Source organism: Plecotus auritus, assembly GCF_963455305.1.
Source record: "Plecotus auritus genome assembly, chromosome: 5".
Classification (NCBI taxonomy): Eukaryota; Metazoa; Chordata; class Mammalia; order Chiroptera; family Vespertilionidae; genus Plecotus; species Plecotus auritus.
Genome location: NC_137776.1, coordinates 108,313,028 through 108,333,290, shown reverse-complemented (window position 1 = coordinate 108,333,290; position 20,263 = coordinate 108,313,028). Strand labels below are relative to the sequence as shown.

At 40.2% G+C, this 20,263-nt stretch overlaps 1 protein-coding gene across 6 annotated transcripts in view; it reads left to right on the top strand.

Annotated features, from left to right (window-relative positions):
- The window catches only part of ERCC6L2 (ERCC excision repair 6 like 2), a gene marked incomplete at its 3' end in the record, with an annotated part of 132,051 nt that overhangs the window by 40,028 nt on the left and 71,760 nt on the right, over positions 1-20,263 (top strand). For 5 of the 6 annotated variants that reach the window (XM_080671041.1, XM_080671043.1, XM_080671042.1 and 2 more), the window contains 5 exons: positions 617-757; positions 3,701-3,814; positions 4,098-4,217; positions 13,823-13,894; positions 14,483-14,628. In XM_080671041.1, the coding sequence (XP_080527167.1) occupies positions 617-757; positions 3,701-3,814; positions 4,098-4,217; positions 13,823-13,894; positions 14,483-14,628 (593 nt within the window). Of the gene's footprint in view, positions 1-616; positions 758-3,700; positions 3,815-4,097; positions 4,218-13,822; positions 13,895-14,482; positions 14,633-20,263 lie in introns of those variants that run through there. The other variant, XM_080671045.1, reaches the window with a different exon arrangement.

Here is a 20,263-nt window from a genome sequence, read left to right as displayed (position 1 = left end):
TTAGTTTATCCAATCAACAACTACCTATTCATTTGCCTGTGATTGTTGTTTTTGTGAGCACTTTCACACCCTTAGCAACATTAGCACTCTTGATGGCCTCTTTATGTTTTAAAATTGTGCTAATCCTCCATTTCTGCCAGCAACAAAAGCGTTACGTCCTTTGTTTATTTATTGCCTGAGAGACGCTTTTTGTCATGCTGAGGTATCAGCAGGATAGTTGTCAGGTTGAAAACTGAAGTTTTGGTTGACAACTGAGACATTTTTTCAATGAACGAATTGGTAGAGAACCAAATTGTTTGAGATGGGAAACATTGGAGAAATTAAATTTGACTATATAAGGAAATCTCACAATTTGTTTTTTTCACATTTTGATTTCTTTTAATTAAAAAACCAACTCTTGGAGGTTTATTTTAAAATAAAGTTATAATTTGTATAGTTTAGGGTAGGGTGCTAATAAAGAATATGGGAGAATTGGAGAAATTGTCATAATGTATCTAGAAAAAAATAACAGTTTATGTGCAATTTTCACTATTGCAATCTATGAAATTCTATGTGCATTGTGATTATTATTGCTATAGAAAAAATACTAATAATTACCTTGTGCTTTTCATGGCAGATGGTGTATTGTTCTCTGACAGATTTTCAGAAAGCTGTCTATCAGACAATATTAGAAACAGAAGATGTGACTTTGATACTTCGATCTTCTGAGCCGTGTACCTGCAGCAGTGGTCAAAAAAGGAGAAATTGTTGTTATAAGGCAAGCATTTCAGTTTGATATCTTTACTATCCTGTTTTGATTACATAGTACTCTATTGTAAGTAGCAGCTTTCCTCAGACATTACTTTAGAAGCCATCCTATATAATAAAAGCCTAATATGCAAATGGACCATATGGCAGAACAACCGGTCGCTATGATGCACACTGACCGCCAGGGGGCAGATGATCAATGCAGGAGCTGCCCCCAACCCGCAGGCTCCAGGCTCCCTATCACTCTGCCAGTTGCCCCGCAGAGGGAGGCTACAGGTGGCGGCAGCGGGGAGATTGGGGGGTGGGGCTGGCGAGCAGGCTGTGCCAGGCTGGCCAAGGCGGGAGCCAGCGGTCGTCCCACTGGTCGCCCCGCTGGTCGCTCCGTAGAGGGAAGCAACCAGTGGCGGGGGGTGGGGCCCGCAAGCGGGCAGCACCAGGCTGGCCAAGGCAGGTGCCAGTGCAGGCCCCCTGATCACCCTGCCAGTTGCCCCACAGATAGGCCCTGATCGCCGGCTAGGACTAGGGACCCTACCCATGCACATATTTCGTGCACCGGCCCTCTAGTCTATATATATATAAAAGACTAATATGCTAAGTGTCCGACTGTTCGACTGGTAGCTATGACACGCACTGACCACCAGGGGGCAGATGCTCAGTCTACAGGTATGGAAACATGGAACAGACTGATGAATCTCAGAGGGAAGCAGGGAGGGAGGAGGGTGGGAAGAGATTAACTAAAGGTTTATATGCATACTAGAGGCCCGGTGCATGGATTCGTGCACCGGTGGAGTCCCTCAGCCTGGCCTGCAGGGATTGGGCCGAATTCATGCACCAGGCCTCCGACATCCCAAGGGGTCCCAGATTGCGAGAGGGTGCTGGCTAAGCCATGCGACCCCCACCAGTGCACGAATCCATGCACCGGGCCTCTAGTAAGTTAATAAAAAGGAATAGCTTTAAAAAATATTTTACAATATCAAATAGTGATCACAGCAAAATACAAGATTCAAATATATTTTTTGAAAACTAGTTTTTGAAAGTAGCTTCAATTTGATATCCTTTTCAGCTTTCATTGGGAAATATCCTACTTTCATCTTGAAATCTTATTTCATTTTCAGGCTATCTATTATCCGATATAATAAAGAGCTAACATGCAAATTGTTGTCACGCCCTTACACCGTGATGCCATAACGGCTCAGACACTCAACACTGGGGAGAGAGTAATGGGGACCAGCCAGGCACAAATGAGCTCACAAGAGAGGAATGGGGACCAGCCAGGCTGCGGTCTGGGAGAGGGACAAGCCACGTGCCCCACAGTTCCGGGTGCCAGCGGCTGCACCTGCACCTGTGGCCCGAGAGAGGGACAAGCTGCCCGCCCCACAGTCCCGGGCGCCAGAGCTAGGGCTGTGGCCCGGGAGAGGGACAAGCCACCTGCCCACAGTCCCGGGCACCAGCGCCTACAGCCTGGCCTGGGAGAGGGACAAGCTACACGCCCTGCGGTCCCGGGTACCATGGCTGTGCCTGCGCCTGCGGCCTGGAAGAGGGTGCCTGTGGCTGCAGCCCAGGCAAAGCCGCCCGCCCATGGTCCCCCGTGGCTGCGGCCAGCCTGGGCGAAGCCGGCCCAGGTCCTGGGTGCCTGCGGCCGTCCAGAGGGAGGGGAGCCCAGGTCCTGGGTGCTTGTGACCAGCCGGAGGAGGGAAACCTGGGTCCCAGGTATGGGGTGAGACAGAGGCAGTTAGGGGCGATCAAGCCAGCAGGGGAGCAGTTAGGGACGATCAGGCAGGCAGGCAGAGGTGGTTAGGGGCAGTCAGCCAGGCGGAGGTGTTAGGGATGATCAGGCAGGCAGGCAGGCGAGCGGTTAGGAGCCAGCAGTCCCAGATTGCGAGAGGCAGTTGGACATCTCCCAAGGGGTCCAGGATTGGAGAGGGTGCAGACCGGGCTGAGGGGACCCCCCCACCCCCATGCATGAATTTCATGCACCAGGCCTCTAGTCCACTAATAATAAACTTACTGTTTCATTGCAGGCTTAAAACATTATTCTGATGTGAGATATAGTTTTACTTTAATAGAAACAGTGTATAATATAGAAAGTATTTTATTTTTATTTAGAAACAAATATATTTCCTGCCTCTTTTTTACCTCTATTTTATTATCAAGTTACCTGTCACATAATTTCATACATAGAGGGACCTGGATAAATATTTATCTAGATTGAGATTTATTGTAATCTCTCATTTTGCTGTTTTTAACCACTTCAATTTTTTGCTAATAGCTCAGATTCCTAGGAAACCTTGTAATATAAATGAGAGGCAAGAGTAAAGGGGTCTATACCAGCGGTCGCCAACCTTTCGGACCTCACGGACCACCAGTGGTCCGCGGACCACTGGTTTGTGACCTCTGGTCTATACAACACTGCCACCTTATCCTATAGTTTTATTATCTCTTACAGCAGCATTTTTATGACTGTATCAGGAGGATAAATACTTTCTAGAATGAGGTCATTCTCCCCTCTTTTGTTAAAAACATCACTGTATTGCCCTGGCCAGTGTGGCTCAGTTGGTTGGAGTGTCATCCCATACACCAAAAGGTGGTGCGTTCAATGCCTGGTCAGGGCACATACCCAGGTTGTGGGTTTGATCCCCAACTGGGGCCCATACGAGAGATAACTGATCAATGTTTTCTCTCTCTCTCTCTCTCTTTCTCTCTCTCTCTCCCTTCCTCTCTACAATCAATTTTAAAAAGAAGTCACTGTTATGGTTCACCAAAAGTATGATTCCACATTAGTGATTTATGTATATTTTGTATAAATAGTTGACCATCATTTTCTCAAAATATATTGTGCCAATAGTAACACAATAATAAGTATTATTGTAAGTGATATATTTTGTGATGTAAGTATTACATAGTCACGTTAGTCCTTTGCTTGTTTTTACTTCCTGTGTTTCTCTGGTTGCAGACCAATTCACATGGTGAAACAGTGAAAACCTTGTATTTCAGCTACCTTGCAGTCCTTCAGAAGGTAGCTAACCACGTCTCGCTACTGCAGGCTGCTAGCACCTCCAAACAGCAGGTTTGGGTTGCCTTTTAAAATGTCTGTGATGCTATCTGGTATAAATACTTTATATTTGATATGAAATTTCCAACCAAATATATTTTTGTATGAAAGTTAAGAGGAAACTAATTTGCTCATTTTTAATTTACATGCCAAAGAAGTATAAGCACTTAAGTTTTTAATCAAAGTGAGAAATTTTAAACTTAAGTTAAATAAGTCTTCCTTAACATTTTATATTCAATTTATACAGGTTTAAATGTGTTGAGTTGATATTTCTCTTCATCTATCTCTTCCTTTTAAGGAAACACTCATCAAAAGGATATGTGATCAGGTATTTTCCAGATTCCCAGATTTTGTGCAGAAAAGCAAAGATGCAGCCTTTGAAACACTTTCTGACCCAAAATACAGTGGAAAAATGAAGGTAAGTGCTCTTCTTTCAGTTTTCATATACACAAAGATGATATACAAAATATTTATCAAATGGTATGACAGGGACACCAGCTAATTAGAACAGATGCCCAGTCATTCAGAGGAGATGGTGGCCTCAGACAAATGGTCTAGTTGTATGTGTATTTAGTAGCTCACTATGAACCTGCGTCTGGTGTGTTCTCAATTAGAAGTAGTCATATTAAATATACTTCAAACTTTGCTATTGTATTGGATTCATACCCTCTTAAAAATGTATGCTGTTGCCACATGTATAATAATTTGTCTTCAAATTTTTAAGGAGGTAATTTACCAGATCTATAAATGGTAATGCCAAATGGGAGGATGAGGATAGGTGGAAGCTCAGAATAAGAGAAAGAAGCTTCTTGAAGAGTTCTCTTTGTTCTCTGTGAGAACTCTAAGGGTTTTCAAGGCCTTTATTCTAGACTGAATTTTCTGTCTCTTGATTTTACTTGCCAACGTAAATTGCAAGGTGCTATATCTCATTTGTGCAAGGGAGCATTGTTGTACACTGGGAAAGTGACCTGGAGGTGTGCTCTTGGTAAGGAGTTACTGAGGGAGGGTCTTAAAAGTAAGGCCAGGTTTCCCAACCACGACTCAGGCCTCTGGGCATTGCCTGTCATAGATGCATGAAATACAGTTTCTAGCCTCCTTGTAGCAGAATTCAATTGTTTAACCCCTTCATAACTATCGAGAATCTTTATTTATGGATTCAAAGATTTTTACAGAATGATTTCCAACTTTATGTTTTAATTAACAAAAATTAAGTTATTTCTTTTGGCATAAAAATAAAAAGAAAGTAATTAGGTAGGGTTTTTTTCTTTGAAATCCCGGAAGTATTTTTAGCAGTTAATCTGTATAAGTTCCCCATAGTTTAGTTTGCCTGGATCTCTAAATTCAGTGGTATAATATGTAAACTGGGAAGATTACCTTAAAATCTTGTGAGTGTATTTTTTTTTTTTACTGAGATATAATTGACTGTAACGTTGTATTAGTTTATGTATGCAACATAATGATTTGATAAATGCAAATATTTTGAAATGATGACCACACCACAATAAGTCTAGTTAATATCCATCACCTCACATAATTACAATTCTTTCCTTGTGATGAGAACTTTATAATCTGTCCCTTCCTAAATATACAGTATGGTATTGTTAACTACAGTCACTACGCTGTACAATATTTCCCCAGGACTTACTTATCTTAGAGAAGCTTGTACTCTTTGACTACCTTCACCGATTTCATCTGTTCCACATCCCCTGCCTTTGGTGACCACTGATCTGTTCTCTATACCTAAGGGTTTGATGTTTTGTTTTAAGAGTCCACATATAAGTGAGATCATATGCTATTTGTCTTTGTCTGACTTATTTCACTTCACAGAATTCCCTCAAGGTCTATTTGTCTCAAATGACAGGATCACATTTTTATCCATTCATCTATTGACAGACATTTATGTTGTTTCCATGTTTTGGCTATCTATACTAATAAAAGGGTAATATGCTAATTAGAATGGGAGACCTTCCGGATGTTCTTCTGGACAAAGCCATGGTGGCAGGGCTGAGGTAGAGGCGGTTAGAGGCCAAGAGGGGAGGGCAGTTGTGGGTGATCAGGCCAGGATGGGACGGCAGTTGTGGGTGATCAGGCGGGTGGGGGGAGCCGGTGGGGGTGATCAGGCTGGTGAGCGGGGGGGCAGTTGGGGTTGAGCAGACCAGCAGGGGGGCCAGTTGGGGGCAAGTAAGCCATCAGTGGGGGTCAGTTGGGGGTTATCAGGACAGTGAGGGGGGCAATTTGGGGTGAGCAGGCCAGGAGGGGGGTAGTTGGGGGTGAGCAGGCCAGTGGGGAGGGCAGGTGGGGGTGAGCAGGCCAGCAGGGGGGGGGCAGTTGGGGCAAGCACGCTGGCATGGGGAGCAGTTGGAGGTGATCAGGCTGGCGGGGGGGGGGGCATTTGGGGGTGAGCAGGCCGGCAGGCAGAGTGGTTAGGGGCAATCAGGCAGGCAGGCAGGTGAGCGGTTAGGAGCCAGCAGTCCCAGATTGCAAGAGGGATGTCCGACTGCTGGTTTAGGCCCAATCCCTGTAAACCGGCAGTAGGACATCCTTTGAGGGATCCCAGATTGGAGAGGGTGCAGGCCGGGCTGAGGGACACACCCCCCATGCATGAATTTCGTGCACCGGGCCACTAGTTGTAAATAATGCTGCAGTGAACATGGGGGTGTTGATAACTTTTTGAGATTGATTTTATTCTTTTGCATGTGATTGTCTAGTTTTTAAGAGACTGCCCTTTCCCCATTTTAAATTCTTGCCTTCTTTGTTGTAAATTAATTGACCATATATGTATGGTTTCATTTCTGGGTTCTCTATTCTGTTCCATTGATCTATGTATCTGTTTTTATGCCAATACTATACTGTTTTGATTATTATTGCTCTGTAATATAATTTGAAATCAGAAAGTGTGATGCCTTCAGCTTTGTTCTTCCTCAAGATTGCTGGGGCTATTTGGGTCTTTTGTGGTTCCATTCAAATTTTAGGATTGTTCTATTTTTGTAAAAAATGCCATTGGAATTTTGATAGGGATTACATTGAATCTGTAGACAGCTTTAGGTAGTTAGAACATTTTAGCAATATTGATTTAATACATGAGCACAGAACATCTTTCCATTTATTGTGTTGTCTTCAATATCTTGCATCATGACTTAAAGTTTTCAGCGTACATGTCTTTCATCTCCTTGGTTAAATTTATTCCTAGGTATTTTATTATTTTTGATGCAGTTGAAAATGGGATTGTTTTCTTAATTTCTTTTTCTGATAGTTCCTACTAGTGCATAGAAATGCAACTGATTTTTGTATATTGATTTTTTCCTGCAACCACAGGGTGGGGCAAAAATAGGTTTACAGTTAAGAGTATGCAAAACAGAGTTCATTCTTGTATTATTATTTATTAATGATTGTATTATTTTCCATATGAACAACTATAAACCTACCTTTGCCCACCCTGTATACTAAATTTGTATGTTAGTTATAACACCTTTTGATTTTTTGTTGATTCTTCAGGGTTTTCCTATATATAATATGTAGTCTAAAAATAGAGGTAGTTTTGCTTTTTTCTAATTTGGATGCCCTTTATTCTTTTTCTTTTCTTTCCCTCTCCCCCTCCTCCTCCTTTTTCCTAATTGCTCTGGCTAGGATGGTTAGTATTATATTGAATAAAAGTGGCAAGAGTGCCTTGGCCAGTGTTGCTAAGTGGTTAGAGCTTCGGCCCATGCACCTAAAGGTAGCGGGTTTGATTCCTGGTCAAGGGGACTACCTGAGTTGTGGGGTCATTCGGGTCCCTGGTCAGTAACCAATCGATGTGTCTCTCTCACATTGGTGCTTCTCCCCCATCCCCCCCTTCTCTCTCTCTCTCTGTCTTCCCCTCCCTTCCATTCTCTCTAAAAAAAAAAAAAATCAATGGAAAAAATATCCAAGAGTGAGGATTAACAACAACAAAAGAAGTGACAAGAGTGGGCATTCTTTTTTAAAAAATATGTATTTTTTTATTGATTTCAGACAGGAAGTGAAAGGGAGATAGAGATAGAAGCATCAATGATAAGATCGAATCATTGATCCGATCTTATCATTGATGCTTCTATCTCTATCTCCCTTTCACTTCCTGTCTGAGCTGCCTCCTGCTTGCCCCCTACTGGGGATTGAACCTGTAACCCAGGCATTTGCCCTGACTAGGAATTGAACAGTGACTTCCTGGTTCATAGGTTGATGCTCAACCACTGAGTCATACCAGCCAGGCAAGAGTGGGCACTCTTATATTGTTCTTGATTTTAGAAGATAAGTTTTCAGTTTTTCACCATTAAGCATGTTAGCTGTGGGATTGTTACATATGGGCTTTATTATGTTGAGGTATGTCCCTCTATACCCACATTGTTGGGAGTTACGTATTTTTAAAATAAATATGTTTGACCCTGGCCAGTGTGGTTCAGTTGGTTGGGTGTTGCCCCATTCACTGCAAGGGTGCCAGTTCAATTCCCGATCAAGGTGGCATATGCCCAGGTTTTGGCCTCTATCCCTGGTAGGGGGAATGCAGGAGGCAGCCAATCGATGTTTCACTCTCAAATTGATGTTTCTTGCTCTCTCTCCCTCTCCCTTCCTCTCTAAAAAGCAATAAAAAATCTTTAAAAAATACATATGTGTATATATATTTCCTCTGGTGAGAATATTCTATGATTAATAAGATATATTTCAAATAATATTTTCTAATTATTAAGTTAGAAAATCTATTTTTATCACCAAGTTTGTTGACTTCTATTACTTTAAATTAAAAAACATGAAATCCCCATTAATTTAGGACTGAGTACTAATTTTCCCATAACTTAAGCCAGTAGATTATTTCTAAAAATTATGGCCTTCATTGAAAACTATTTCAAACATTATCTATTGCTATTTATTTAAATTCTATTCATTGTGACTCTACTAAAAAGTTACTACTTTTGAAATAAAATGAAAATTTATAACTCTGCACTTTCTTATATATCCGTTAAATATATGGTTTAAAACATACTGTTAATTAGAATGATATAATTAGGAAAAGTAGTATCTGATTAAGATAATCATTGTATTTATCTTTTATTAAGACTTTTAAAAGGGTAAAAGCAAGCATAAATTGTTGCTGGAGGCTGGGTGCCTTTATATGTGAAGGAAGCATGTAATTTACTTGTTATGTGAAAGCACCAGAAAATCAGAGACTGGTAGTAATAAGCTAGGGTTATATTTTTAAGGCTGTGTTTCATCATTTGATTAGCAACTTGATGTGGTGCTTTAGTGATTGAAAATCTATAGGCTTATTTTGGAATTATTGCCTACGGGGTTAAGGACTCCAAATTGCATGTACTTTTTAAATTCAGGTAATAAAATAGCCTCATTCTATTTCTCTTATAGGTTAGCCTGCAGGTGCAATTTATTTGTGGATATAATGCCCACTGTACCCTTCGTAGCCTCAAAGCTACACTCATGAACTCCTGCTCTTTCTCTTAAGTGCCAAGGTCTGTTGACCTCAACTACTATTCCAGGGGATGGTCACATGTTGCACTCATTTCCCTGATAAAAGTCCTCATTTTTCTTTCCCTTGAGAAATGCCACAAAGCCACTTATTGTGGAGAGTGGGGAGAAAAGACATGGAAACCATGTTTAGTGCTACTGGAATCATACAAGGGTCATGTTAATCTCTATGCCTGACTAACTTGAGTAAAATTAGATGCAAGATTCCTTAGCTGTGAATATGCCCAAATTTAAGATTCCTTTTTAGGTGGATTGCCCTGATCTCTAAAGAATGAGTGGTAAAACATTGGGTCGGTATTGTTAAGACTCCAACCTATAGTGACTACACTGTCATTTATGAAATTTCTAATAAGGGATATTAGTTTATAGTTATTCATTTAGTTAATGACTCTTTTTTTATTTTTTGAACTAGCCTAATAAAGACCAAAAGCATTCGCTTTTCTTACTTGTTTTTGTTTTTACTATAAGATATTCAAGAATGCCTGAAAAAATGCAATAGTAATCAAAGTGGATTTCTGTGCAATATATCCTTGATTTAATATATTGATGTCTTTAAGAGAATGAAAAGTCAAGCCACAGACTGGGAGGAAATATTTGCAAAACAATAAGAGACTGGTATCTAAAATATACATAGAATTCTTAAAACTCAACAATAAGAAAACAATTCAGTTAAAAAAATGGGCAAAAGACCTGAAGAGATAACTCACACACAGAAGATACACAGATGGCAAATAAGCAGGTGAAAAGATGCTCAGTGTCATATGTCATTAGGGAATTACAAATTAAAACAACAGTGAGATACCACTACATATCTATTTGAATGGCTGAACCCCAAATACTGACAATACCAAATGCTAGCATATGGAGCAATAGGAACTCATTTGTTGCTGATGAGAATGCAAACTGGTATGGCCACTTTGGAAGACAGTTTGCATTTTCTAATAAAGCTAATTGAACTCTGAGCATAAGATCCAGCAATCACACTCATTGGTATTTACTCAAATGAGTTAAAAACTTAGTGTCACACAAGAGCCTGCGTACAGATGTTTAAAGCAACTTTATTCACAATTGCCAGAACTTGGAAGCAATACTAGTAAAGATGTCCTTCGGTAATAGGTACATGGATAAGCAGACTGTGATCTGTCTAGAAAATGGAGTATTATTTAACAATAGAAATGATCATTCAAGCTACAAAAAAACACACAGAGGCACCTTAAATGCATGTTGCTCAATGAAAGAAGTCAGTCTGAAAAGGCTACATACTGTATGATTCCATGTGTGTGGCATTCTGGAAAAGGCAAAACTAGAGAGAAAGTAAAATGATCCATGGTCACCAGAGGCTTGTAGGGAGGGAGGAATAGAAGGAGCATGGGGAAGTTCTAGGGTAGTGAAACTGTTCTGTATCATACTGTTATAGTAGATACATGTGATTATACCTTTGTCAAAACCCATAGAACTGTACAACACAATGAGTGAACCCTACTGTGAACTATAGACTTTCGTTGATAATAATTTATCGGTGTTCATTCATTAGTTGTTGTAAATACACTACCCTAATGTAAGATGTTAATAGAGGAAGCTGTGTAGAGAAGGGATGGGAATAGGTGAAAGAGGATTCTATGGGACTCCTCTGTATATTCTACTCAATTCTTTGCTCTAAAAAATAAAGTATTAATTTAAGAAGTTAATGTATTATGTGAAATGAAATGCATATACTTATATAGAATCACTTATTTTTTAAAAAAAACAAAACTAGAGGCCTAGTGCATGAATTCGTGTATGGGTGGGGTCTGGCAGGTCCACCCACCCTGATCGAGGCTGGGCCGGCCAGGGGGAGGGGCTTTGGGATGTTGGCTGGCTGGCCCCGCCCCCTGGTCAAACTCCCAGTTCAACTCCTGGTCGAGGGGACAATTTGCATATTAGCCTTTTATTATCCTATCTAATAAAAGAGAAACATGCAAATTGACCACACCTCTGCTCCGCCCACAAGCCACGCCCACCAACCAATCAGGAACGAGTATGCAAATTAACCCAACCAAGATGGCGGTTAATTTGCATATCCAGGTGCAGAGCAAAGACTGAAGACAGCATAGAAGGAAGCCAAGCGCTGCAGAAGGGAGCGAAGCTGCGGAGAAGCAAGTGGAGCGGTGGGGGAAGCAGGTGGGGCTACAGAGAAGGGAGGGAAGCAGGCAGGATGGCGAAGAAGGCCGCAGGAAGCCCTATTCTTGCAGGAATCTTCCTGCAACAGGCCTCTAGTATAGGATAAAGTTAAATGTCAATAAAACTACTTTATATGTTCTCCAAGTATTAAAATAATTTTACCTTATCTGTGACATTTTTATTCACCATTTGATTGGTTATCTGAGTAGACTTTTAACTTCTTAGCTTTTTTTGAGGGATTGCAGGGTAGAGGTCAGAGTTAGGACAATGTCTTCTCTTGCTCAAATATTAAGAGTGCTATATTGAGTATAATTTTTTTATTTAAAAGGTTAAATGTTTATACATAATTGAATAAATAAAATTACTGTTTATTGTAAAGTTCAAAAAAACCTTGGACTTTGTTCAGAAAATTCCTTTTCTTTCCTTCCAGGCCTGCTTTTCCACAGTGTTCTAGAGCTGTCATGGCCAGATGTGGAAATGCCTGCTTTTAAAATAATAGTATTACTATTATAAACAGGCTTTGGATTATTTGCTTCCTCCCTAAAAGCACTGTGTGTTGGGGGCAGATTATTGGCATTTTGAGGTCAAAATCAAATCTGGAAGTCAGAACTTACTATAAATAAAGAAACAGAGAGGAGAAAATGAGAAGAAGTATATATCTGACTGATTATTTAAAAAAAAATAAATATCAAGACTTTTAGAACCTAGATGTAATTAAACACATTTCATTACATCTGTCTAGGGGAAATTAAAATACTTCCTAAAAGGAATGCTGCTCTGTAATTTAGTTTCTGAACATATTGTAGGTATAAAGAAAGTATATTTTAGAAATTGAATTAAACCATTTAAATGTGTCTCATAATCTAAAATGCTTCCTTTTTATTAAAACAACATGAGATAAAATAAGAGTCTTTGGGAACTTCACCTCATTTTTCACCATGTGGTGATGACTAACACTTCATGTAGTATCTAATACTTTATTTCTCTAACTTGCCAAAAATGAAGGGAATTAGGAAATATGACTTGAGGTTATATTATATAAAAATACTTTCTAAGAAATTCTCAAGTGATACTTATATGTACAAAGTGTATTCTTTTTAGGTGCTAAAACTTGGTTTTGAACTCTCATTAAAAATATATTTGTAAACAAATTTAGAATGAAAATGCTCATTTGAAAACATGTAATAACTTAATATTTGTGAACATACACAGATGGCATAAAATTAAAAATGAGGATAATGCAGTATTGTGCTCATGGAACAGATTCTCGCTGTAAGTCCAGAGCTCCTCCTCCCCACATTTGGAGCTGAGACTCTGGGACACTGAAAGTCATGAGAGCCTCATGGCCAAAGCAGTGATACGGAATAAAAAAACATTTAGAACACATTTTAAAAACATGTTTAAGGAATAAAGAAGAACAATAAAGAAAACAGATAAAGAAAAACAATTTTGCATTTTCCCCACTCTCAGTGAACGATATTGCATCTTAGCATTTAATGAAGAGATCAAATCAAATACAGAACCAAGTGAAACATTGCACACATCTCTCATGCTGAAAAACAGGCTGCTTGAGGGCCCCTGGGCATTCAGGAAATCCTCTCAACCACAGCTTTAAAAGGCCCATTGTTCCTGGCTTTATTGATGCAGATCTTAACATTGTAGACACCTGAAAACCCAGGGCACAAGGGACTTTGAATACAGATGAAGAAAGCCAAAGACAGCAAGAAAGAAACAAACGCTCAGCAGCAATGCAGGACACGTCCCTGAGATTCCTTGTCTTCACTCACATGGACTGGGCTCATTCGTCCTTGTGCCACCTCTCATTCCTCTGCTTCTGCATTTGCCCAGTTACAGTATGATGGCTGATTGTGTTTTTTTAAAGCAGTTAGGCACCTTTAATTTCATGTTGCAGTATTAGTAATAAAATGGCAGTTATGGTCTCTACAACCAAAATGAGAAAATTTCAAACTACATTCTTTGGGGAGCAGAATAATAAAGCTGCATTGTTTAAAAATATTTACCTAGTAGAGGATTTGATGGGGTTTATAATTTTTACAGGAAAACATAGTCAGAAAAAAGAACAAATGCTTGCCATATAAATTGAGTCAGACATAGCCTATACTAAGCCTGTGCATCCTTGGGCAGAGAAGGACCCAGGTCAGCTTAGGCTCCGTGGTGTGGCCTAGAAGCCTTAGAAGGAAAGCTGTGGACATTCCCATGCAGACAGCATGAAATGCTTCTGACACTGACAGCCATTTGAAAACTTAGGGTTCAAAGTCACACCTTACAAATTTTAGGAGAGATGCACAGTGATACAAAGTGTACTCTTAATTGGAACTGGTTCACTGATGCTCTGTGGTTCATTTCCAGGTCCTTCAGCAGCTTTTAAATCACTGCAGGAAAAACAAAGATAAAGTTCTTCTTTTCTCCTTCTCCACCAAGGTGAGTTTGGTCTGCAGTGTGTTCTTGAATGGCCCAGCCTTAACTCCTGAAGCAGAAAGCCTCAAATACATAGTGGCATACAGCCATCTTTTCTGTCTTACATGTACTGTAGGAAATGGTAGTGAGGGAGGAGACATAAATCTCAATTACATCAGAGATACTGTCAAGTAGCAACTCAAAGATAGATTTTTAATTTTCTGTTGATGTTTTTATTGATAATTAAAATGTTCTTTAAAATATTTATGCGATTTTAAAATGTAGAAAATAGCATAAATAAATGAAATATATTTACGTAAATGGTTTGGCCAATAGTTTTCTTTTTATTTGGTTTTACTTTTAAAAATTCAAGATTGATTTTTTTTCTTCAAAGATTGATTTTTTTTTTTTTTAAAGAAAGGTTACTTAAGGTTAAAGTCAGTTTCAGGATAATGAAATACATGGGTCAGAAGTCAGAAAAATATCTGTTCCTCTAATAAGAAAGAAATTGTGAGCAGCAATAATTAATACTTAGTAAATTTTCTCTCTGTATGGTGTAAAGCTTATTGAACCGTGAATTCACCTTTGACTGTCTTCCTACCTTTCCTCTAGTTGCTCAATGTGCTGCAGCAATACTGTATGGCATCTGGGCTTGATTACCGACGACTCGATGGCAGTACAAAATCAGAGGAAAGAATCAAGATTGTGAAAGAGTTCAACAGTACTCAAGATGTTAACATTTGCCTTGTCTCCACAATGTAAGAAAATCAAATTTGATACCTTGATTTTTATCTAATTGCTTTTAAGATGTAGGGTAATTTTAAAACTATGACTGACTTTTTAAGTGGTTAGGCTTATTTTGTTTTGTTTTATTTGACTTTAAGGAAAAGCAGCAAAAATGCTATTATGATGGGACTAATGGTTTCTTGAATTTTACCTAACCTGTTCTCTCAATTCCTTTATCATCACTGAATTCCCCTTTATATGTCTGCATATATAAAGGTAATAATCCAAAAAATAGATTTTTAAAGGATTGCGAGAGGGCAGTTCTCGGGTGATGCACCCCAGAATTGGGCTCCCTCTTCTCTGGTTCCGGGTGTGTCACCTGAGAACAGCAGCTGCCAAGTCACTGCGGCTTAGCAGCTCCTACATTGAGCGTCTGCCCCCTTGTGGTCAGTGCATGTCATAGCTACTGGTCAGATGGTTAAACAGTCAGACGGTTGCTTAGGCTTTTATATATATGTAGATTATCCTATATAATAAAAGCCTAATATGCTAAGTGTCCGGTTGTCCGGTCGTCCATTCAACCAATCAAAGCGTAATATGCTAATTACATGCTAGGGCTGTTCAACCACCAGGGGCAGACAGTCGACCAGTCGCTATGACGTGCACTGACTACCAGGGGGCAGAAGCTCCGATTGGTAGGTTAGCTTGCTGCTGGGTTCCAGCCAATTGGGACTGAGCGAGATGGGCCGGACACGCCCTGGAGCCCTCCCACGTTCCTTCTCCAGCTGGCCAACCTCTCCCGTCCCTCCCTGGCCCCACACAGGAGCTGCTCCCTGGTGGTCAGTATGCTACCACAGGGGGAGCGCCACTTAGCCAGAAGCTGGGCTCACGGCTGACGAGCACAGCAAGCACAGTAGTGGTGGCGGGAGCCTCTCCTGCCTCGGCTGCAGCCTCTCCTGCCTCGGCTGCAGGCAGGCGGTAAGGAGCAGGGGTTCCCGGACTTCGAGAGACCCAGACTGTGAGAGGGATGTCCGCCTGCCGGCTTAGGCCCAATCCTCCGGGATTGGGCCTAAGCCGGCAGGCGGACATCCCTCGAGGGGTCCTGGACAGGCTGAGGGACCCCTCAAGCCTCTAGTATGTCTATAAATACTTTAGTAATTTTAAATAATGCTCCTTAATTTTTAATGTTTTAGTCCATCTACTTCCTACAGTATCTTCTAAATACTTGTAATGGGTGGTATTAGCATTAGCATGCATCCATCATTTATACTTTTGTCATCTATTCATATTATCTGTCAATTATTTTAACTGTTACCTCATCAGGGATATTAGGAATTTTTAAAGAGTCCTGCAAAAATAACCAAGTCTTCCATGCTCTACCCATAGATTGCCTCTAAAATTTAGCGGCTAAAAAACAGCATTTACATTATTACGATTTTGCAAACATTGTTAATGCTGGACCACAGAGTGCTAAGGTAATTTCTCTGAATGTTTGTGGCCAGTTCAAGGAGAACAGTCTTAACATCAACCTCAAATGAGTTCTCTTTTCTAAAACTTTCATCATCATCTTATGTTTACACAGTTCAGTTTACTTCATATTTTAATCATAATTTTCTTAATGCTTTACCTTCAGTATATTTTTGCCTTTTATAGTAATAATGGTCTTCAATATATTACTAATCCACCATCACACTCTCTTCTGTTGACTCCTCTGTATCCTGAAGAACTTGCTCCTGAAGTCTTTTGTACTCTAGTTTTAATTTGGACTGATTGTTCTCTAGTCCTGATAAAGAACTGTTATCTTGAAGTATTCTTTCACTGCTCTTCTGCATGGATCCACTTTTCCTGAATTTTATGCCATTTTCATTCTTGGTTTGCTTCCTTGTTTCACTGGAGAATATCTTCAAGTAATTTTGTAAGTTGGGATTTTAGAAAGTAAATTTTCTGCATCTTTGAATATCAGAAAATGTCTTTTATGTGCCCTCTCACTTAATTGCTGCTTTGGCCAACTAAATTCTAAATTGAAAATAATTTCTTGACCGGTTATGGAAGATTATCAAAGCACTGTTTTCAGGTATTTAATGTTGCTTGATAGATGTCTAAGGCCAATCTGACTCTCATTCCTCTTTGGTAACTCACAAGAGTTCCTTTTCACCTATGGTATTCTGAAATTTTATAGTGATATTTGAGTCTTAGTGTGAATCTTTGTTCATTTCTTGTGCTGGCACAATCTGAAGGCTTATTTTCTTTTTCAACTTTGGAAAATTCTCTTTGATTATTTCTTTGTCAATGGCTTCTCTTCTATTTTTCAAGTATCTCTCTTGCTCTCGCATGCCAGGTTGTCAGATCTTAGAGTTCCCATATTGATTATTTAAATCTCTGAACTTTTCATTCATGTTCCATTTTGTTATCTTTTTGCTCTATATTCTGAGAAATGTTACTTTCCAATCTTTTTAAATCTGATTATTTTACTTGAAATAATTTTTAATCTAAAAATTGTCTTGCTTTCCAAGCTCTTTTGTTCTCTAAATTATCTTTATTCTGGAATATCAGTACCTTAATGCTGGGTTGTTTCTCAGCATCTAGAAAGGGTTCAGGAATCTGGAGAAGGGTTGCGTATAAATTAAGAAAGAGACTAGACATGAAATATAAATTTGGAAGGCATTTTGGGGAGCCAGAGGAGATCTAGCTTCAGTAACCAAGTTCTCTCTGAATCTCTGGACCCCTAGATTTTATTAACACAAATTGCCCTAAGGCAAAGCAGATATACATATCAAAGATAAGGCTTGGTATACAGTAGGCATTGTCAGATTGGGGGAACTGCCTTTGGCTGTTCAGCTATTTGGCCAGCTGGCAGGTAATAACATGTAGATTGAAATGCCCTCAACTGTCTGGCAGTAGGCAATAATATATGCAGATTTTCAGGTTTGGGGAAATGCTTTCAGCCATTCCAGCAGGCAATAATATAATTCTTTAGCCCTTGCTGAAGGCTTCAGGTCCACCTACCTTTTGATGAACTTCTTGCATTTATTATGACATGCTGGAATTAGCTTCCAGCACTTTAAAGCCTAAATTTTTTATAATCATCTCATCCAGTTAATTAGAGAAGGGTCATCTGGCAATTCCCCTTGGGTTGGAATTTTTATTGGAATCACTGAATTTATAAATGACTTTAAAAAATTGGCATTTTTATGGTATTGAGCCTTCTTATCCATGAACATAGTATCTCTACATTTATTTAGATTTTCACATAAATATTATTCAAGTGAATATTTCATTTCACCCTTTATAATAGTTAACACCTAACAATAAAACTTAATTCATTGAAGGCATTTTTTTTGAATAATAACATGTAGTTAAAGTATAATTTTTTATATACTTATTTGATGTGAAAATAGAAGGATCTAAGGAATGATTAGCCTTCATGCTCATTATGGGTCTGTATTAATACCAGTCCTCAGCTTGAAAAGGTCTATATTTTGTTTTATTGCTTAAGGAGTAGACCTTTGCTGTGAGTCATATAACAACAGAGTTATAGATTTTAAAGTTTAGGATTCTGAATTGTATGATCATGAAACAGAGAATCATCTCATCTACAGAGTTAGAGTTTAGAGGGTTTTTTTTAAAAGGAGCTTTGCCTCTGCTGTAACCCAGTCAGCCTTCAATTACACCAGGGGTGGGCAAACTTTTTGACTCAAGGGCCACAATGGGTTCTTAAACTGGACTGGAGGGCCAGAACAAAAGCATGGATGGAGTGTTTGTGTGAACTAATATAAATTCAAAGTAAAGGAGCGGAGGGGAGAGCAAGAGAACCGGATAGAACAGCCGGATCCCGCCCGCAGGCCGTAGTTTGCCCATGGCTGAGTTACACCTTCAGAATCACTTGGGGATTGCTACCTCAACTGATAGAGGCCTTCCTGTGGCTTATTAGAGGGCATCTGAGATAAATTCATGACAAACCGTACTGACAAGAAACTAACTGAAACAGTTGGTTACAATTATTGTTGGTGTTGTTCATTTAAGTGTTAGAAAATATTTCTTAATTTAAATTTTTATTTTAGATGTATTTTGTTTATTTTTCTTATAATTATCTAATTATATAATCTTAGGAACCATGTTTCTTCACTTTTTTCCATCACAATATTAGATAAACTTTTAACTTCTGTTCTGCTTATTTTGTGTCTAAGTCCCACCCACTCTGCTAATTTACCCATTTTTAAATTCTTTCCAAAACTTTCTCCTTATCCCAACTCACTCTTTTCTTTGAGTTCAAGAAAATCTGTGATATCTTTATGCTATCACCTCTATAAATAATTTTCCAAAGGATACAATTCATTTTCTATTGGACATGTAACTAAAATTCAGGATACTTTGGGTTTGTCAGGCAATTTTTAGGTGCCCCTAATTATTCAATCCCCTGAATCATAGTTTGAAAAACTCTTGAGAAAAATCATTTCGTATTTCTCTTAACCTCATTCCAGAAAACTATATCTCAACTTCCTCAGAAAGAAGATGGTATTTCTTTTGTTAAATGTCCAAAAGGACTCAAAAGAGGAAAAATAAAATTATTTTACCCCCCACCCCCCGCCGCCGCTGCCAGTCGGGGCCTGTGGGTTGGGGGCAGCTCCTGCATTGAGCGTCTGCCCCCTGGTGGTCAGTGCACGTCATAGCGACTGGTCGTTCTGCTATTCATTCGATTTGCATATTAGGGTTTTATATAGATAGATTGCAAAAACCTGCCTCTAATTCTGTATTTTGTTATGTTGTCTAACCATTCTCATACCCCTTTGTTCAATTCACTTGTTTTCATTGATCCTTACTTAATGTAGGATAAGAAAAATAACAGATTTTATTTATTTACTAGAGGCCTGGTGCACAAAATTCGTGCACAGGGGAGGGGGGTGTCCCTCAGCCCAGCCTGCACCCTCTCCAATCTGGGACCCCTTGAGGGATGTCCGACTGCCCGTTTAGGCCCGATCCCACAATCCAGGACTGTTGGCTCCCAACTGCTCGCCTGCCTGCCTTCCTGATTGCCCCTAACCGCTTCTGCCTGCGAGCCTGATCACCCCCTAACCACTCCCCTGCCAGCCTGATTGATGCCTAACTGCTCTTCTGCCAGCCTGTTTGCCCCTCACTGCCCTCCCCTGCAGGCCTGGCCACCCCTAACTGCCCTCCCCTACAGGCCTGGTCCCCCCCTACTGCTCTCCCCTGCAGGCCTGGGTCCCTCCCAACTGCCTTTCCCTGCAGACCTGGTCGCCCCCAACTTCCCTCCTCTGCCAGCTTGGTCACCCCTAACTGCCTTCCCCTGCTGGCCTGATCTCCCATAATTGCCCTCCCTTGCAGGCCTGTTCCCTCCCAACTGCCCTCCCCTGCTGGCCTGATCACCTGCAACTGCCCTCCCCTGCAGGCCTGGTCCCTCCCAAGTGCCCTCCCTTGCTGGCCATCTTGTGGTGGCCATCTTGTGTCCACATGGGGGCAGAATCTTTGACCACATGGGGGCAGCCATCTTGTGTGTTGGAGTGATGGTCAATCTGCATATTACTCTTTTATTAGATAGGATAGAGGCCTGGTGCATGGGTGGGGGCCAGCTGGTTTGCCCTGAAGGGTGTCCTGGATCAGGGTGGGGGTTCCCTTGGGGCATGAGGTGGACTGGGTGAGGGGCCTGTG